Source organism: Ruditapes philippinarum, unplaced genomic scaffold (genome assembly GCF_026571515.1).
Source record: "Ruditapes philippinarum isolate M1 unplaced genomic scaffold, ASM2657151v2 ctg1310_1_1_1_1, whole genome shotgun sequence".
Classification (NCBI taxonomy): Eukaryota; Metazoa; Mollusca; class Bivalvia; order Venerida; family Veneridae; genus Ruditapes; species Ruditapes philippinarum.
In genome coordinates this window covers 526,247-543,487 of record NW_026856986.1, presented here as the reverse complement: position 1 = coordinate 543,487, position 17,241 = coordinate 526,247, and the positions used below count along the sequence as shown (strand labels likewise).

At 36.1% G+C, this 17,241-nt stretch overlaps 2 protein-coding genes across 6 annotated transcripts in view; one reads left to right on the top strand and one right to left on the bottom strand.

Annotated features, from left to right (window-relative positions):
- LOC132748397 (CAD protein-like) overlaps nt 1–17,241 on the top strand; it is an 89,455-nt gene that overhangs the window by 24,006 nt on the left and 48,208 nt on the right. For all 5 annotated transcript variants that reach the window (XM_060738001.1, XM_060738004.1, XM_060738002.1 and 2 more), the window contains one exon: nt 4,879–5,046. In XM_060738001.1, coding sequence (XP_060593984.1) covers nt 4,879–5,046 — 168 coding nt within the window. The remainder of the gene's footprint in view (nt 1–4,878; nt 5,047–17,241) is intronic.
- LOC132748398 (uncharacterized methyltransferase YdaC-like) lies at nt 6,768–13,070 on the bottom strand. The gene is made up of 3 exons (XM_060738005.1): nt 12,951–13,070; nt 8,708–8,843; nt 6,768–7,212 (listed from the first exon to the last, which is right to left on the bottom strand). Exons 1-3 carry the CDS (start codon nt 13,017–13,019, stop codon nt 6,776–6,778), a joined length of 642 nt encoding a protein of 213 aa, XP_060593988.1. The 5' UTR covers nt 13,020–13,070; the 3' UTR covers nt 6,768–6,775.

Sequence of the window (17,241 nt, the reverse complement as noted above, 5' to 3'; positions counted from 1 at the left end):
ATTTTGCATGAAACATTGTGAAGTGAACTTCTAGCAAGATTGTTCAAATTACAGCTCTGGGGTCAAAATTGCCCCTGCCCCGGGGTCATTGATTTTCAATATATACAGGTACATATAGTAAAAAAAAATAAATCTTACTGTCTGAAAGTACAAGGCTTAGAGCTTGAATATTTGTTAAATGATATCATCTATAGGTACTCTACCAAAGTTGTTCAAATTTTGCCTCTTGTGTCAAAATTAGCCCCGCCCCATGGGCCATAGGTTTGCCTTATATGTATATAGTAAAAAACATAAAAAACCATCTTCTTTAAATTTACAAAGGCTAGAGTTAAGATATTTGGCATGAAACATTATGTAGTGAACCTCTAGCAAGATTTTACACATTATAGCCCGGGGGTCAAAATTGGCCCCACCCCCAGGAGTCATTGATTTTCACTATGTACATATAGTAAAAAAAAAGAAATATTTTTGTCTGAAGGTACAAGGCATAGAGCTTTGATGTTTGCTCTATAATTTTATTCTATGGGTTCTCTACTAAAGTTGTTTTAATTATGCCCCTAGTGTTAAAATTGGCCCTGCCCAGGGGCAGTGATTCTCATTATGTTCACATAGTAAAAACAGAAAATAAAACAAATCTTTTCTGAATAGGAGAAAGCTACAGCTTAGATATTTGACTTGAAATGTGTTTGGTGGACCTGTATCAAGATTGTTTTGAATTAAAACCTTGGGTCCAAAATTCTGCCTTGCCCAAGGGGACAGTGACCTACTTTCTTGTCCTTTGATGTACAGCAATGAAATTTTGACCATGTGCACAGCTTTAGTTGTAAAATTGAACTTTGATATCAGGTGAACTAGATTTTGATGATGTGACCTACTTTCTTGTCCTTTGATGTACAGCTATGAAATTTGAACCATGTGTACAGATTAAGATGTTAAGTGAACTTTGATTTTTAAAAGTGTCTTTGACAAAGTGTCTTACTTTGTTGTCCTTTGATGTAGTCATGAAATTTAGGCTGTGTGAAATATGACCTTCACCACCAAATTCACTAGACTCAAGTGCATTGATATATTCCTACTCTGATCTTTTATTGAGTTAACAACAGATTTAACCACTAATCTGATAATAAGAATTAGATAGGTCAGGGATCTATGCATTATGACAATCTTCAAAATTGTATAGAAACAAAGAAAATCTGTTCCGACACTACTATTTAGTGTTGTATTAATGCGGTGGCATAGCATTTTTCTCAAATGCAATCTTGTTTAAGTATTAGATTTGAGCCGCGTCACGACAAAACCAACTTAATGCGTTTGCGACCAGCATGGATCCAGATCAGGATCCATGCTGTTCGCTTACAGACCTTATAACAAATAAAGAAACTGATGGCGAACAGCATGGATCCTGATCAGACTGTGGGGATGTGCAGGCTGGTCTGGATCCATGCTGGTCACAAACGCATTATGTTGGTTTTGTGGTGAAGTGGCTCATTTCTTTTTATATGCCCGTTTGAAAAACGGGACGTATTATGGGAACGCCCCTGGCGGGCGGGCCGTCGGTCGGGCGGCGTCCAATTTTGTCCGGAGCATATCTCCTACATGTATGGAGGGATTTTAATGAAACTTCATAGAAATGTTTACCACTATGAGGAGCAGTGTCGCGCACATGAACCAGGTCTCTAGGTCAAAGGTCAAGGTCACACTTAGAGCTCATTGAAAAATGCTTGTCCGGAGCAAAACTTCCACATGCATAGAGGGATTTCAATATAACTTGGCACAAATGTTCACCATTGTGAGGCGGAGTGTCGCGCACAAAATTCAGGTCCCTGCAGCCAAGGTCAAGGTCACACATAGAGGTCAAAGTTTAGATAAAAATATGAAGATGTGTATAGGGACGATTTAATCATCATTTATTGAGGGATTGTAACACAAATGGTCATTATCATGACTACGGCTGTGACACATGTACTTTAGGTCAATATATGCAAGGTCAAGGTCACTAAAGATGGTGAAATATCCAGATTTTGTCTGGAGCATATCTCCTACATGTATGGAAGAATCAGGGTTGCCAGCGGACTTGAAAAGTCAGGGAAATTGGGTATTTTTTCAAGGTCAGGGAATTGTCAGGGAATTTTGAAATTTGGTCAGTGAAAAATGAAAATCCTGAAAAGTCAGTGAAAAGTCAGGGAAAAATTATTTCAAAGGTCGAAAAATATACGCATTGAAGGTCTTTCTTGGCTATGGCAGTCTTTAGGCATTTAATATTTGACTTTATCACTCTCACAGTTAAGCATTAAATTCAAATAACAGTAAACTGTGATATTAAGAAGCATTATATGTTAACTTAGTGATTATAATACCCATTATTTACCTTAGAACATCATTCAGCCTAATTCAGTACACTGTATTCTGTATTGGTCCAGCTATTTCTGTGCATGATCACTAGAAGGGCTTTTAATTACTAACAAAATCTAGTCAGTATACATGTATACCAAACTACCATATTGGCATATAACCTGCTTTGCTTTTTGCTTTGACACTAAGAAATTGTACAAGAGGATTTGTCTTGCAAACATGATGGAAACTGGTTAAATTATGCAATGCTATGTTTTTCACACTAACTTTTTTCACACTAACTTACTTCACTCATTCAAAGTCTTTAATTTTATAGTGATTATTTCATGATATGCCAAAATGAGCCCTATGTTCTTGTTTTCACAATCAGTGGAGTTTATTATGATGCCTTATACAAGTAACTGTGTTAAATGTTTATTGTTCTTATAGTTTAGAGATGTTTGAATTTTAAGTTTTGTCATACAAGTACATGTATTACTCTTATAGTCTTGGTGTTTTATGTGTTGATTAACTAGGAAGGAAAGAGTGACTTATGTGATTTCTAATACAGATGCTTATATTATGATTCTTCTGATTTTCATGTCATATGTTTCACATGTTTCACTGACCAACAGTCACACTGTGTTTGAATAGAAATAGTTAAGAATATTAGAACCAATTCTTTGATGTAAATGTTTTATATTTTGGAAAATAAATACAAGTTTACATGCAAAAATATAATCGGAGGATTGGACGGCTATAGGGGAGGTCAGGAGGCCGTTTATGTGTTTGACGATTTTGGTCAGTGAAAAACATGAATTGGTCAGTGAAAAGTCAGGGAAAAGTCAGGGAATTTTATTTCACCAAAGTGCTGGCAACCCTGAAGAATTTTTATAATACTTTATGGAAATGTTCACCACCATGATATGTATTGCTCCATGCATGATCCAGGTCTCCAGGTCAAAGGTCAAGGTCACACTTAGAGCTCATTGAAAAACGCTTGTCCGGAGCAAAACTTCTACATTCATAGGGGGATTTCAATATAACTTGGCACAAATGTTCACCATTGTGAGGCTAAGTGTCGCACGCAAAATTCAGATCCCTGCGACCAAAGTCAAGGTTACACATAGAGGTCAAAGTTCAGATAAAAATTTGAAGATGTGTATAGGGACCGTTTAGTCATCATTTATTGATGGATTGTAGCACAAATGGTAACTATCATGACTACAGGTGTGACACATTTAATTTAGGTTAATATTTGCAAGGTCAAGGTCACTGGAGATGATTAAACATCCAGACGTTGTTCGGAGCATATTTTCTACATGCATGGAGGAATTTTAATGTTACTTTATAGAATTGTTCACCACCATGAGACGTAGTGCCCTGCACATGAACCAAATCTCTAGGTCAAAGGTGAAGGTCACAGTTAGAGCTCATAGAAAAACGCTTGTCTGGAGCAAAACTTCTACATGCATAGAGGGATTTCAATATAATTTGGTACAAATGTTCATCATTGTGAGGCTGAGTGCCGTGCATAAAATTCAGGTCCCTGCGACCAAGGTCAAGGTCACACATCCTGTGCATATCTTCCCTACTGATTTGTTTTAAGATTCATTTAACAACACAGTGCCAAGAATAAAAACTTGCTTGCTAGATAACACTTATCCATAATGCCCCCATCTCCATCTAAAGCTTTCGTAAACAGGCGTATTTTGTGACTATGGCACCCTTGTTTAGCTTATCTATTCAGAGAATATGGAGAGCTTTTGTAATCACCCAGGCATAGGCATCACACTTCAGTTAAGATTTTACATGCAAGTTAGTATCTCCAAAACTGGAAGAAATGGGACCAAACTTCACAAACTTATTTGAGAGCATACTGCCCATGGTCCATAACTCTGACATTGATTTTGACAGAAATGTGGCCCTTTTTTGAATTTAGAAAATCAACATTATATTGGCTCTTGTATTACTATCAAGCACCGAGTGTAATCAAGCATACTATCTGATACTTAATTTCTTAAAAGTATTAATTCACAGTTGCAGTATTTCTTCAAGTACAAAGAAATTGTGAAACATGAAATTTTATACTGATGATTTTACAGTTTGGGTGATTATTTGGTGGTTAAGTAAAGTTTTAATCAGTTTCAGATTCTCCAAAAGTGAAACTTCAAAAATTGATTTTACGTCTGTTGAGCAACATCTCTCCCCAGCAACCAAAATGAGCCGCGTCATGACAAAACCAACATATCGGTTTGCGACCAGCATGGATCCAGACCAGCCTGCGCATCCGCGCAGTCTGATCAGGATCCATACTGTTCGCTTACAAACCCTATAACAAGTAAAGAAACTGATAGTGAACAGCATGGATCCTGATCGGACTATGCGGATGTTGGTTTTGTCGTGACACGGCTCAAATATTTTTCACCAAAAGAGTGTTGCTTTACAGAGTTTGTAATGTATGAAAAAATTAAATGTAGATATTTTGGTATGTGACCATTTTGGTAATGTGGCCATTACTTTGATATGTGTATTTATTTTATACAGGATAATCAGCTGAAGGTCATTGAGTGCAATGTTAGAGTGTCAAGGTCATTTCCATTTGTATCCAAGGCACTGGACTATGATTTTATCGCCACGGCAACCAGAGTAATAATGGGAGAAGTGGTGGATCCAGTCAATGTACTTCACGGTGTCGGGAGAGTTGCATGCAAGGTAAGTGATGATTTTGATATTTTTCTTCGCCATTTTATCATACCTTTGATAAGGGATCAACTGAAAACTTTAGATATATGTTCCTCATCATCAACCACATCATATGTGGCAAGGTTTTTAATGCTAGTATCAATATTTCCAGAATTATCTCCCCATTAACAGATATTTTTAGCTCACCTGAGCATATGCTCAGGGTGAGCTATAAGGATCACTCTTCGTCCGTCGTCTGTCGTCCTTCGTACCTCGTCTGTTGTCTGTTCACACTTTTAAAACGACATCTCCTCTGAAACCATAAGGCAGATCATAATGAAACTTCACAGGGATGTTCCTTGTGTGGAGCCTTAACAAAGTTGTTCAGAGAATTCCATTCCATGCAGAACTCTGGTTGCCATGGCAACCAAAAGAAAAAACTTTAAATATCTTCTTCTAAAACACCCAAAGAGCCAGAGCTTAGATATTTGGCATGAAACATCTTCTAGTGAGTGTCTACCAAGTTTGTTCAAATAAAAGCCCTGGGGTCAAAATTGGCCCCACCCCAGGGGTTCATTGATTTTCCCTATATGTATATAGTAAAAACTTAAAAAATCTTCTTTTAAAGAACCCAAAGAGCTAGAGCTAAGATATTTAGCATGAAACATCTTCTAATGGGTGTCTACAAAGTTTGTTCAAATAAAAGCCCTGGGGTCAAAATTGTTCTAGGTCTGCACTGGTTACATGGGTAAGACCTGTTGCTGCCAACCAGTTTAGGGTTAAATCTACTTCACTACACATGGTGCTTTGATCATTTTTGGCCGGGTTGCACTGGTGCAAACCCGGGTTATAGTATGGTGAATGTCGGGCGGCGGGCGGGCCGGGAAAAACTTTCGTAACAGTTTTCTCAGCAACTACTTATCACAGGTCCTTGATATTTGGCATACAGCATTGACACATGGTCCCATACAATGGAGTTCGATTTCAGGTCTGTCGCTCATCCACTTCCTGTTTATCGACTTAGTTAAATTTTCAACATTAATGGTCAATGGTAGGAAATTTTCGTAACAGTTTTCTCAGCAACTACTTATCACAGCCTTTTGATATTTGGTATACAGCATCAACACATGGTCCCATACTGTGGGATTCGATTTCAGGTCTGTCGCTCATCCACTTCCTGTTTGCCAACTTTGTTAAATTTCAACATTAATGGTCAATGGTAGGAAATTTTCGTAACAGTTTTCTCAGCATGTACTTTTCACAGCCTCTTGATATTTGGCATACAGCATTGACACATGGTCCCATACAGTGGGATTTGATTTCAGGTCTGTCGCTCATCTACTTCCTGTTTATCGACTTAGTTAAATTTTTGACATTAATGGTCAATGGTAAACATTTTTTGTAACATCACAGACTCATGATATTTGATATACAAATGCAACACGGCCTTTTCTGTCTTTGACCCATTTTTGAAATAAAATGAGGCGCGTTATGACAAAACCAACGTTGGTTTTGTCATGACGCGGCTCAAATGTCATCAAAAGATAAAATTTCACAACAGGCTCATGGATTTCCATGGAACTGATTCATACATGCCTAAAGAGATAATATAAAAATTAAACAAAATATAATAATGAACCGACTGAAGGAGTCTGCACTGGTTGCAAAGAGGAAAAAAAAAAACAAATAAAATTTATACATTTTTTAATCAGTTTATTTTTGTAAGGGCTTATTATTTTATATTTATTGCATGGATTGATTATGTCACTTCTTTTCTTGCTTTTGCAACAATTGCATCAATGTCTTTGTTTTCAAATGAAACACTTTTCATATTAACATCATAGAAACCGTTTTTCTCAAGGGCGGACATGTATCTGTCTGGGTCGATATTTCCACATTGCATGAATCCCTTTTCTGCTAGATCTTTCAATCGAGAATGATTTAGGCACGCAACCATTAATTTGTCTGGTTTAATCACTCTGTAAAGTTCTTTAGCTGCAGCATCCATGTCTGGCCAGAAATAGTAACAGTTCGTATGAAATATACTGTCAAATTTACTGGCATCAAATGGAATATCTGTCACCGAGGCCATATGGAGTGTTACTTTCCCCGTTGCGATTTCCTGTTTAAGGTTTCTACTAGCCATGTTAAAACTCCTGTTAGAGATATCAATGCCATGAACTATACCAGAACCATCTGTAAATATACAAAAAACCAGAACAACATATAGATAATTACTGGTAAACATCGCCATTCATCCTGTACTGCCAATTGAAATGATAACGTTGAAGAGTTAAAAAATTTAGTTCTTATACTTAAGCTGGGAATATGTCAAAGGTACAATCATTCTGCATATAAAGTAAATGCTTGCTAACATTTGACTAGAACAATCTTGTGAATGTGGTCTAAACCCAACATAAAGTGGAAACAAATAGAAATATTCTTGAACTCTGCAAATTTAGATTTTCCCCATCTTATCTGTAAACAAAGTTCTTCAGTTATAACTTGGTAAATTTATTAAGTAAGTAAGTTGGTGGGTAGGTCAGTTAATAGTGGCGGATGGGTGTAGTTGAGTGGGATGGAGTGGGTTTGGTAAGTAAGGTATAAAGGTTTGGTTTAAGCTTTGAGGGTGGGGTTGTAGGTGCAGTAAGGTAGGGTAGAGGGGTGGGATAGGGTAGGTAAGTATGTAGGTGATGCATTTACTTAATGAGGCTTACACATTAGCTTTCCTTATCTTCCATGTGTACCTCAGATAATAAGCACAAAATGTTGACCACTATATTGTGAATGGTAGTTCCCCATGAAGTTAGAACAACTTTACTTTTATACCCTAGGATTAACCAGATTTGCCAAGTTCAGAATAACGTTTGTTGAAAATATAATGAACCATGTTTAGAAGGTTGAAATTCCTCATGTGACTAAGCTATCCTGAATTAACTTGTTTTGACATGTTATAATTTGTTTCATACATGCATACTTCAAGTCACTGTCAGGCATGTGGCATATAATTGAGCCGCGTCACAACAAAACCAACATAATGCTTTTGCGACCAGCATAGATCCAGACCAGCCTGCGAATCCGAGCAGACTGATCAGGATCCATGCTGTTCACTATCAGTTTCTCTACTTGTAAAAGGGTTGGTAAGCGAACAGCATGGATCCTGATTAGACTGCGCAGATGCGCAGGCTGGTCTAGATCTATGCTGGTTGCAAACGCACTATGTTGGTTTTGTCGTGACGCGGCATATATTTGTTTATATAATGTTAATTGTATAAGGCAGAATTGTCAATGTCACTTGATCTGAAGTATTAATCACGTCGGAGATGTCAATCCTTTTATATTGATGTTGCCCATTGTGGCTGAGAGGTTACCTTTAATGGTTGTTTATTAAAGTATATTAGTATTAGTTAACAGGTTACTGCACTAAGGGGATGATTTGTTAAATACAGCGATAATTCAAGTCACTTATTTTAAATCATGTCAAGGAAATTAATCCTATCATATTGATGGATACAGCTGGCGGCCTGTTTGAAGGAGCGGGTGATGTCCCCCCTAAGCAGTAGAAAGCTTTGTAGTTTCAGACCTTATTGTTTCCACTTGTTTCTGAACTATGTCTGTAGGACTTAAATACGATAACAGAAAACACAAAAAGCAAGCCAAGGGAAAGAAAGTTAAGAAGACTAGACATTACCTTTAACCATTCTGAAAGCTTCATTTAGACCAACCCCTGGACCGAAACCCACCTCTAGTACGTTATCGTCGGGTTGAATGTTACATAACCTTACAGCCGCATGTTCCACCAATCTGTTCCTTTTTACTAGATATTTCTGTAATAGATTTAAAGTGACTTTGTAATCATTTTTTCGTTGTCAAGTTGACCTGAATTGGCAATATGTTAAAAAAAATTGACTATTGTAATGGTGTTTGACAAAAAAAGGTAATTAAAAATGTTTAGGATAAAATAAAACAAATGTTTAAAACAACTGCCCAATAGATAAGAAGACTGCTGCCCTCTTTTTATCAGTTGAAAATTAAAGACGTTTTCGGTAATTTTCATATAGACATATAGGCAAAATTAAAACTGTTCAATAGAATTTCTTTAAACTTGGCATGTTGTTAGAATGTGATAACAGAAACATTTTTAGCTAAAAAAAATTGGGGTCACCTTTCTTGTTTTAAGAAATTCTATTAAACAGTTTTAATTTTGCCTATATGTCTATTATGAAAACTCCCGAAAACGTCTTTAAAAGAATCTTCAGTGCGTCACTTGGGCCACTGTTCATGTATAAACATGAACTAGATTATTATCCCCCGCCCGCCATAAAGGCGGCGGGGGATATAGAAATAGTCTCCGTCCGTCCTTCCGTCCGTCCTTCCGACATTTTTGTCCGGAGCATATCTCTAAAAGTATTTGAGTTATCGACTTGAAACTTCATAGGTGGATAGACCTCATTGAGGAGGAGTGCAGTGCACAAGAATGATAACTCTACCCTGCATAATTTTTGAGTTATTGCCCTTTGTTATTTTTCAAAATTGATTTTTGTCCAGAGCATAACTCCAAAAGCCTATGAGATATCAACATGAAACTTCATAGGTGCATAGATCTCACTCAGGAGGTGTGTAGTGCACAAGAATGATAACTCTACCTTTCATAATTTTTGAGTTATTGCCCTTTGTTATTTTTCATACTTAATTTTTCACCTGAGTGGAGCATAACTCAAAAAGTGTTTGAGATATCAACATGAAATGTCATAGGTGGATAGATCTTATTGAGGAGGAATGTTGTGCGCAAGAATGATAACTCTTCCCTAACCAATTTTTGAGTTATTGCCCTTTTTCCTTTTTCATGCTATTTTGTCCAGAGCTTATCTCAAAAAGTATTTGAGGTATCAACTTGAAACTTCATAGGTGGATGGATCTCATTGAGGAAGAGTGCAGTGCACAAGAATGATAACTCTACCCTGCATAATTGTTTAGTTATTGCCCTTTTTTTATTTTTCAAAATTAATTTTTGTCCAGAGCATAACTCAAAAGGCCTTTGAGATATCATTATGAAACTTCATAGGTGCATAGATCTAACTCAGGAGGTGTGCAGTGCACAAGAATGATAACTCTACCTTTTATAATTTTTGAGTTATTGCCCTTTGTTATTTTTCATACTTAATTTTTCAATTCAATTTTTTTCTCAAAAAGTATTTGAGGTATCAACTTGAAACTTCATAGGTGGATAGATTTTACTGAGGAGGGATACAGCACACAAGAATGATAACCTACCCTGCATTATTTTTTTTTTTATTTTCAGCCATCAGTATTCACATAGGTTTCAAATCTGTAATCACTATAGCCATCAGTTTTCATTACCAAAAGACCTCTTAAAATGGAATTATTCTGCTCTACTACATAAACATTCTTCCAATGAGCAAACACATTCGGCGGGGGATGGCCATGTTGACATGGCTCTTGTAAAATTGAAAGCAATAATGGCAAGATCTAAAGTTATTTTTATTATGCTCCCCTCGGGTAGCATTACCCAGTTCAACTGGCTCTTGTTTTGACCTGTATACCCATGGATGGGCATAATGTCACTAATGTTTTGAATGTATCTTTCAAATATAAAAATGGATTTCAAGCATGTGAAATGAATTGTTTCAGAAGTATCAAAACAGAAACAGAGAGGTATTTTGTCTGCAATTATTATAACTTTACTACTGGCCAAAAAGCAAACGAAAAAAATGATTGATCTGAAATATGAATAATGGGAACCATTAAGGAAAAATACAGAACAACATGCCCACTCCCCCTCCCCTTCCGAATAAAAAAAAGAAGAAATAATGTAGAAATATTGATGGAAATGAAATAAAAGTAAAAGCTATATTGGACTTTTAATTGAGAAAAAAAATAAGCTACCAAGGAAGAACTTTTTCAAAAATAAATGGATAAATTTCTAATGCTATTCTAAAAGACATGTGGGTTCCCGCCATACTGAGGTCACAAACATAAAAATTATTTTGTCATTTGACAATAGTCCTTGTATACTGATACAATAGGTTTTTGAATGAAAAAGGGTTGGTAAGCGAACAGCATGGATCCTGATCAGACTGCAATTAGTTAATTAGTTAAAATGAATAAAACCCAATAATGGGCAATATATTGATATGAAGCATTATTAGAGGGGAACCTTTACCCTGCTGGAATTAAAAGTGTGGGGCATCAGTGGTTGAGTGATTTAAGATTGTTGACTTCAAACCACTTGCCCCTTTTGACAGGGACTTTGATTTCTGAAATGTGAAGACACTATCTAGCTAGCTTAAGGAATGTTGATGGTTATACTCAGGTACCCATTTGTGTGGAAGGACATCTGAGGTTTTCTAGACTGTGTGGGTCGATGTAAAACCCAACCAACCCAAAGACTTGAAAGTGATTTGTCTCAGTCTTTGCCATCAGTATAGGGCCAGGCAAAATAGCATATGGGTGCAGTCTGACAAGGCTCGTCACTGTTGTCTGACAAACTTCAAATTTTCATCTTAATATCCCCAAAATTGATAATGGGACAGTTCCATAAATGTAAGCTGGACAAGTCCATTTAAGAAATTCAGCAGGTTAGGGATAAAAAATATTGTGCCTATAATTATGGGAAAATACATTTAGATATATATATCATTTAACAATAAGTCATTATTTACATAATTATTATCCCCCGCCAATGGAATCGGGAGGGGGATATAGTTTTGGCGTTGTCCGTCCGTCTATCCTTCCGTTCGAATTTCCGACACTTTAACTCAGAGTTATGGCCCTTGATTAGTTATGCAGTATGCATATAGAGTAAGAATTGTTTCCGTGCTACTTCTCTGCAACTACTGGCTGGAATTCAACGAAACTTTATGGGAACCTTCAATACCAAGAGGAGATGCGCATATCATCGCTTTGTTCCCGTCAGACACTTAAAGTCAGAGTTATGGCCCTTGATTAGTTATGCAGTATGCATATAGAGCTAAAATCATTTCCGCACTACTTCCCTGCAACTACTGGCTGGAATTCAACAAAACTTTATGCGAACCTTCAATACCAAGAGGAGATGCTTATATCGTCACCTTGTTTGGGTCAGACACTTTAACTCAGAGTTATGGCTCTTGATTAGTTATGCAGTATGCATATAGAGCAAAAATCGTTTCCACGCTACTTCTCTGCAACTACTGGCTGGAATTCAACAAAACTTTTTTGGAACCTTCAATACCAAGAGAAGATGCGCATATTATTGCCTTGTTGGGGTCAGACATTTTAACTCAAGAGTTATTGCCCTTGATTAGTTATGCAGTATGCATATAAAAAAATATTCGTTTCTGCGCTACTTCTTTGCAACTACTGGCTGGAATTCAATGAAACTTTATTGGAACCTTCAATACCAAGAGGAGATGGGCATATTGTCGCCTTGTTCGGGTCAGACATTTTAACTTAGAGTTATGGCCCTTGATAACTTATGCAGTATGCAACCAGAGCAATAATTGTTTTCGTGCTACTTCTCTGTAACTACTGGCTGGAATTCAATGAAACTTTATGGGATAAGAGGAGATGTGCATATAGTCGCCTTGTTCCGGTCAGACACTTATAACTCAGATTTATGGCCCTTGATTAGTTATGCAGTATGCATACATCTCATTGGCATTTCCAGATTTTACTATTTAACACAGAGTTATGGCTCTGTTATTGCCATGAATATTTATCAAGTTCAAAGAATATTACTGTTTATGCCATGATAAATGTATGAATAAAGCCTTATGTTGTTGTGTTAGTAATAACCAGTACTCGGCGGGGGATATAAATTCAACGAATTTGCTTGTTGATATTTAAATATTACTTTGAAATAAGTGATTAAGCATGTGAATATTTTATAAAATCTATGAATAGAAAATACTGTGACAGTGAAAGAAGCTTACAGTCAGAAGATATCCCAGAATGCCGTTACTTGGATTTGCTAAATTCTTTGAAATGATATGTCGCATCATTGGTTTAGGTAGACTTTTCCTGAGCTAACTGCTTGAGTTTTTCTGAAATATAAAAAAATAAGTCGACCTTCTCTTTATTTTTCAACAGATAAATATTTTGCTCTTAATTATACAAGGATTTTATTATATTAAAATGTAAGTTAACAAAGAAGATACAAGTTTTTATGCCCCCACAGAGTGGGAGCATATAGCGTTGCACTTGTCCGTCCGAGTGTCCGTCCGTCCGTCACTCCGTCCGTCCGTCACTCCGTCCTTACGTCTGTCCGTCCGTCCGTCCGTCCCAAAATCTTGTGAATGCAACTCCTCTTAAACCGGATGGCAGATTTTGCTTAAACTTCCAGGGATGAACAACCTTGATGTGTAGATGGTAGTAAAGGAAGGAATTTTTGCTGCGACCAAATTTAACAGAATTATGGCCCTTTGTTGATTTTTTCACTATATACTATGTAGAAATTTTGTGAACGCAACTCCTCTTAAACCGGATGGCAGATTTTGCTTAAACTATCAAGAATGAACAACCTTGATGTGTAGATGGTAGTAAAGGAAGGAATTTTCGCTGCGACCAAATTTAACAGAATTATGGCCCTTTGTTGATTTTTTCACTTTATACTATGTAGAAATTTTGTGAACGCAACTCCTCTTAAACCGGATGGCAGATTTTGCTTAAACTTCCAGGGATGAACAACCCTAATGTGTAGATGGTAGTAAAGGAAGGAATTTTCGCTGCGACCAAATTTAACAGAATTATGGCCCTTTGTTGATTTTTAGTTTTCAACTTGTGGCACATGTAGTGCAAAAAATATTTGACCTAGAGTCATAAGATTGACAGAACAGTGGCGTGTGGGGGCATCCGTGTCCTATGGACACATTTCTAGTTTTACACATATAGTGTACAGTGGTTTCCTCATTTATATGTGGGCAGTCAGGCCTAAGATTCTTGATTTTAGGAAGAATTGTCACTAAAATTGGTAATTTTGGAAGTGGTAGCCTTGTGTTAAGTTTAGATTTTTGGGAAAACTGCATGATTTGAAAGAAAATTGATTTGAAAGAAAAAACTGCCTGATATAAAAAAAAGAACTCTTAATAGGCTTCTTAATAGGCTTCTATTATATAAGGTGAAAAATCACTGATAGTTCTTGCCCATAATACTCTCAAGAGGGGTTATAAATGGCAGTATTAAAGAAGAGATAAAAATATATATAGATTGTAATGGATTTTGTAGGTCACAAAAATCGGGAACAAACAGAACCTATGTTAGATAACTTGATTGTATTTGTTTCATGAGAAGTTTAAACGACTTTACCTGTTTGGTGTAAAGATTAAATCACTTTTAACTGTTTCTAAAAATATTAAATTTCAGAAACTAAGGGGAAATGTTTTTTCTTCTTTATCTTTTTATTTATCTTTTTTTTACTTACATGATACCGTGTGTTGAAGATGAAACAATCAAGTGGGTCAAGTGATACTTGGTTGCTTGATCTGTGTCAATTAACTTCTTCGTCATGTATGTTCCACCACTTGTACTGCTTCACATATCACTTCATTGAATAAATTATTCTACAGTTAATCACATCAATTTTATAATATTATCCACACTGTGGCTTACTTTATCCAGTCTTGCAGAGAAGTAATTATACTGAATAACATTCCTTGCTTAATAGCCTTGTAGTAACCTTACTGACCTGTGTAGTATAGTAATTTTTAACCTTATGTCCTTGTCCTTTCATGCGCAAAATTAATGGGAACATAAGATTTTGGTAGTTTAGCATGGAGGAAGGAAGTCTAGTACTGCATGGTGATGGTTAGGAAACCACCTGCCTATATGACTGAAATACTGTTGGGAAAAGGGGTAAAATGAAGCAAACAAACAAACAAATCATTTATCAGTTTGTCATAACTCAAACTGATAAGAGATCAGATATCTAATGATTGAGATGTTTTTATCTTAAGATGTTTTATCTAAATAATAACCCAGACAGGGAGCTCTTACTGGATTGAATTACAATAGGTTCATGACCTTGATTGCTCAAGTGGTGTACCCAGTCAATGTACTTCACGGTGTCAGGAGTGTTGCGTGCAAGGTTAGTGATGAATGTGATGATACAGTAGAGTCGAAGTTTTGATAAGTCGATTTCTCGATGTGTCAAAGTAAAATGAAAGTTATGATTTTCCCTCTATGTATTCTTTGTAAAAAGCTATATTTGAGTTGATATTGAGACCGATTTATGAGTCATAGTCGCAGTTTGTCGAAGGTTTTACAAAAGTCCCTTCAACTTACACTTACCTTATTTCTGCTGTATTTCTCTCAGCCATTTTATCATACTGTTTATGATGTTAGAGGGAGAAACGCAGCTTAGATTAAAGTGGCCTTTTGCTTTTATTTTTTTGTTGGGAAAGCAATTATTCTGTGTTGTTTCAAACTAAGTATTTCAGTATTTTTATCTTAGAAAGTGCATCAATTATCACACTTTTGAGCATAATAAACTTGAAAACTACTGGTTGGAATTCAAAACAACTTCAAACAATGGTCAAGCACAATAAGGGGAAGTACAGTTTTTAAAAACCATAACTCTATCTTAAGTAATTACAGAGTTATTGCCCTTTGTTACTTTTCCATTGTTTCTTTTGTCCGGACCATAACTTGAAGACTAATGTTGGAATTCAATATAACTTCATACAATGGTCAAGCACATTGAGAGGAAGTGCAGTGCACAAGAACTATAACTCCATCTTGACTAATTACAGAGTTGTTGCCCTTTGTTACTTTTCCTTGTCCAGAGCATAACTTGAAAACTACTGGTTGGATTTCAAAACAACTTCATACAATGGTCAAGCACAATAAGAGGATGTGCAGTGCATAAGAACCATAACTCTATCTAAAGTAATTACAGAGTTATTGCCCTTTGTTACTTTTGCTTTTTTTGTCCGGACCATGAATTCAAAACAATTTCATACAATGGTCAAGCACAATAAGAGGAAGTGCTGTGCACAAGAACCATAACTCCGTCTTGACTAATTACAAAGTTATTGCCCTTTGTTACTTTTACTTGCCCGGAGCATAACTAGAAAACTACTTGTTGGAATTCAATACAACAGGAAGTGCAATGCACTAAAACAATAACACCATTTGACAAATAACAGAGTTATTGCCCTTTGATATTTTTCCTTGTCAGGTGCATAACTTAAAAACTAATGTTTAGAATTTAATGAAAATGCAGTGGTCAGGAAGCGTAACTCTTTTTGGACTTACAAAGTAATTCAATAAAACTTCATCAATGGTCAACCACATTGAAAGGAAATGCAAAGTACAAGAACCACAACTATCTTAATTGCCCACAACCATAACCCTATTTCAGTTCTTTTGCAAGGTATTCTGTTACTAGTAACTTCCTCAGTTTTGAAGCAGTCTTGCAGGGGGGGGGGGGGGGTATTAATCACATTTAGTGATGGTTCTAGTTATTTATGTATTTTATCAATGGCAATTTTCATTTTCCACCTTAATTTTTTTGATTTGACAATTATATGAAATAATTAATTTAAAAAGATAACATATGTAACCTTTAATGTATCTGTTGATATATTCTTACATGCAGATCTAATGTGGTCTGTACTCTGTGTTCGCTTAGGTCTTGAAAAGTGTTTGAATAGAGGGTATTCTTGGAAAAGTGCTGAAAAAGAGCTCGATTTGTGTGTGTGTGTGGGGGGGGGGGGAGTGCATTTCTTGAAAATCTGTTTCTGGTGATGATAACAATCATCAGTAACAATAAAAATGAAATTTAAAACCAATTTTGTAAAAAATGGAAAGGAAAACTTTGATGAAATTTTTTATTTGCACTGTCAAATACAAGAATGTTTAGAATGTTATAGCTGCACGCATCCAGACAAAACAAATATTTCAAGAAAATCAAACAGAAATTTTAAAAAAGTAAAAAAAAGTTAAAACTGCTTGTTTTATGGGTAAAACCCTCTGCAGCCAATAGGCTAAAGAGAATATTATAATTAAAAAGAAATAAAAAAAAACAAGCAAATAAAAATGTAATAATGAATAAGTCTGCATGGTTAGAATCTGCTGTCGCCAACAGGCTTGGGATTAAAGAGAAAAATTTTTATTATGCCACCGCAATCTGCGATGCTGTGGCATATAGCGATTCACCTGTATGTGTGTTTGCGTGTGTGTGTGTTATATAGATTATATAGTGAACTTAAAAAATCTTCTTGTGAA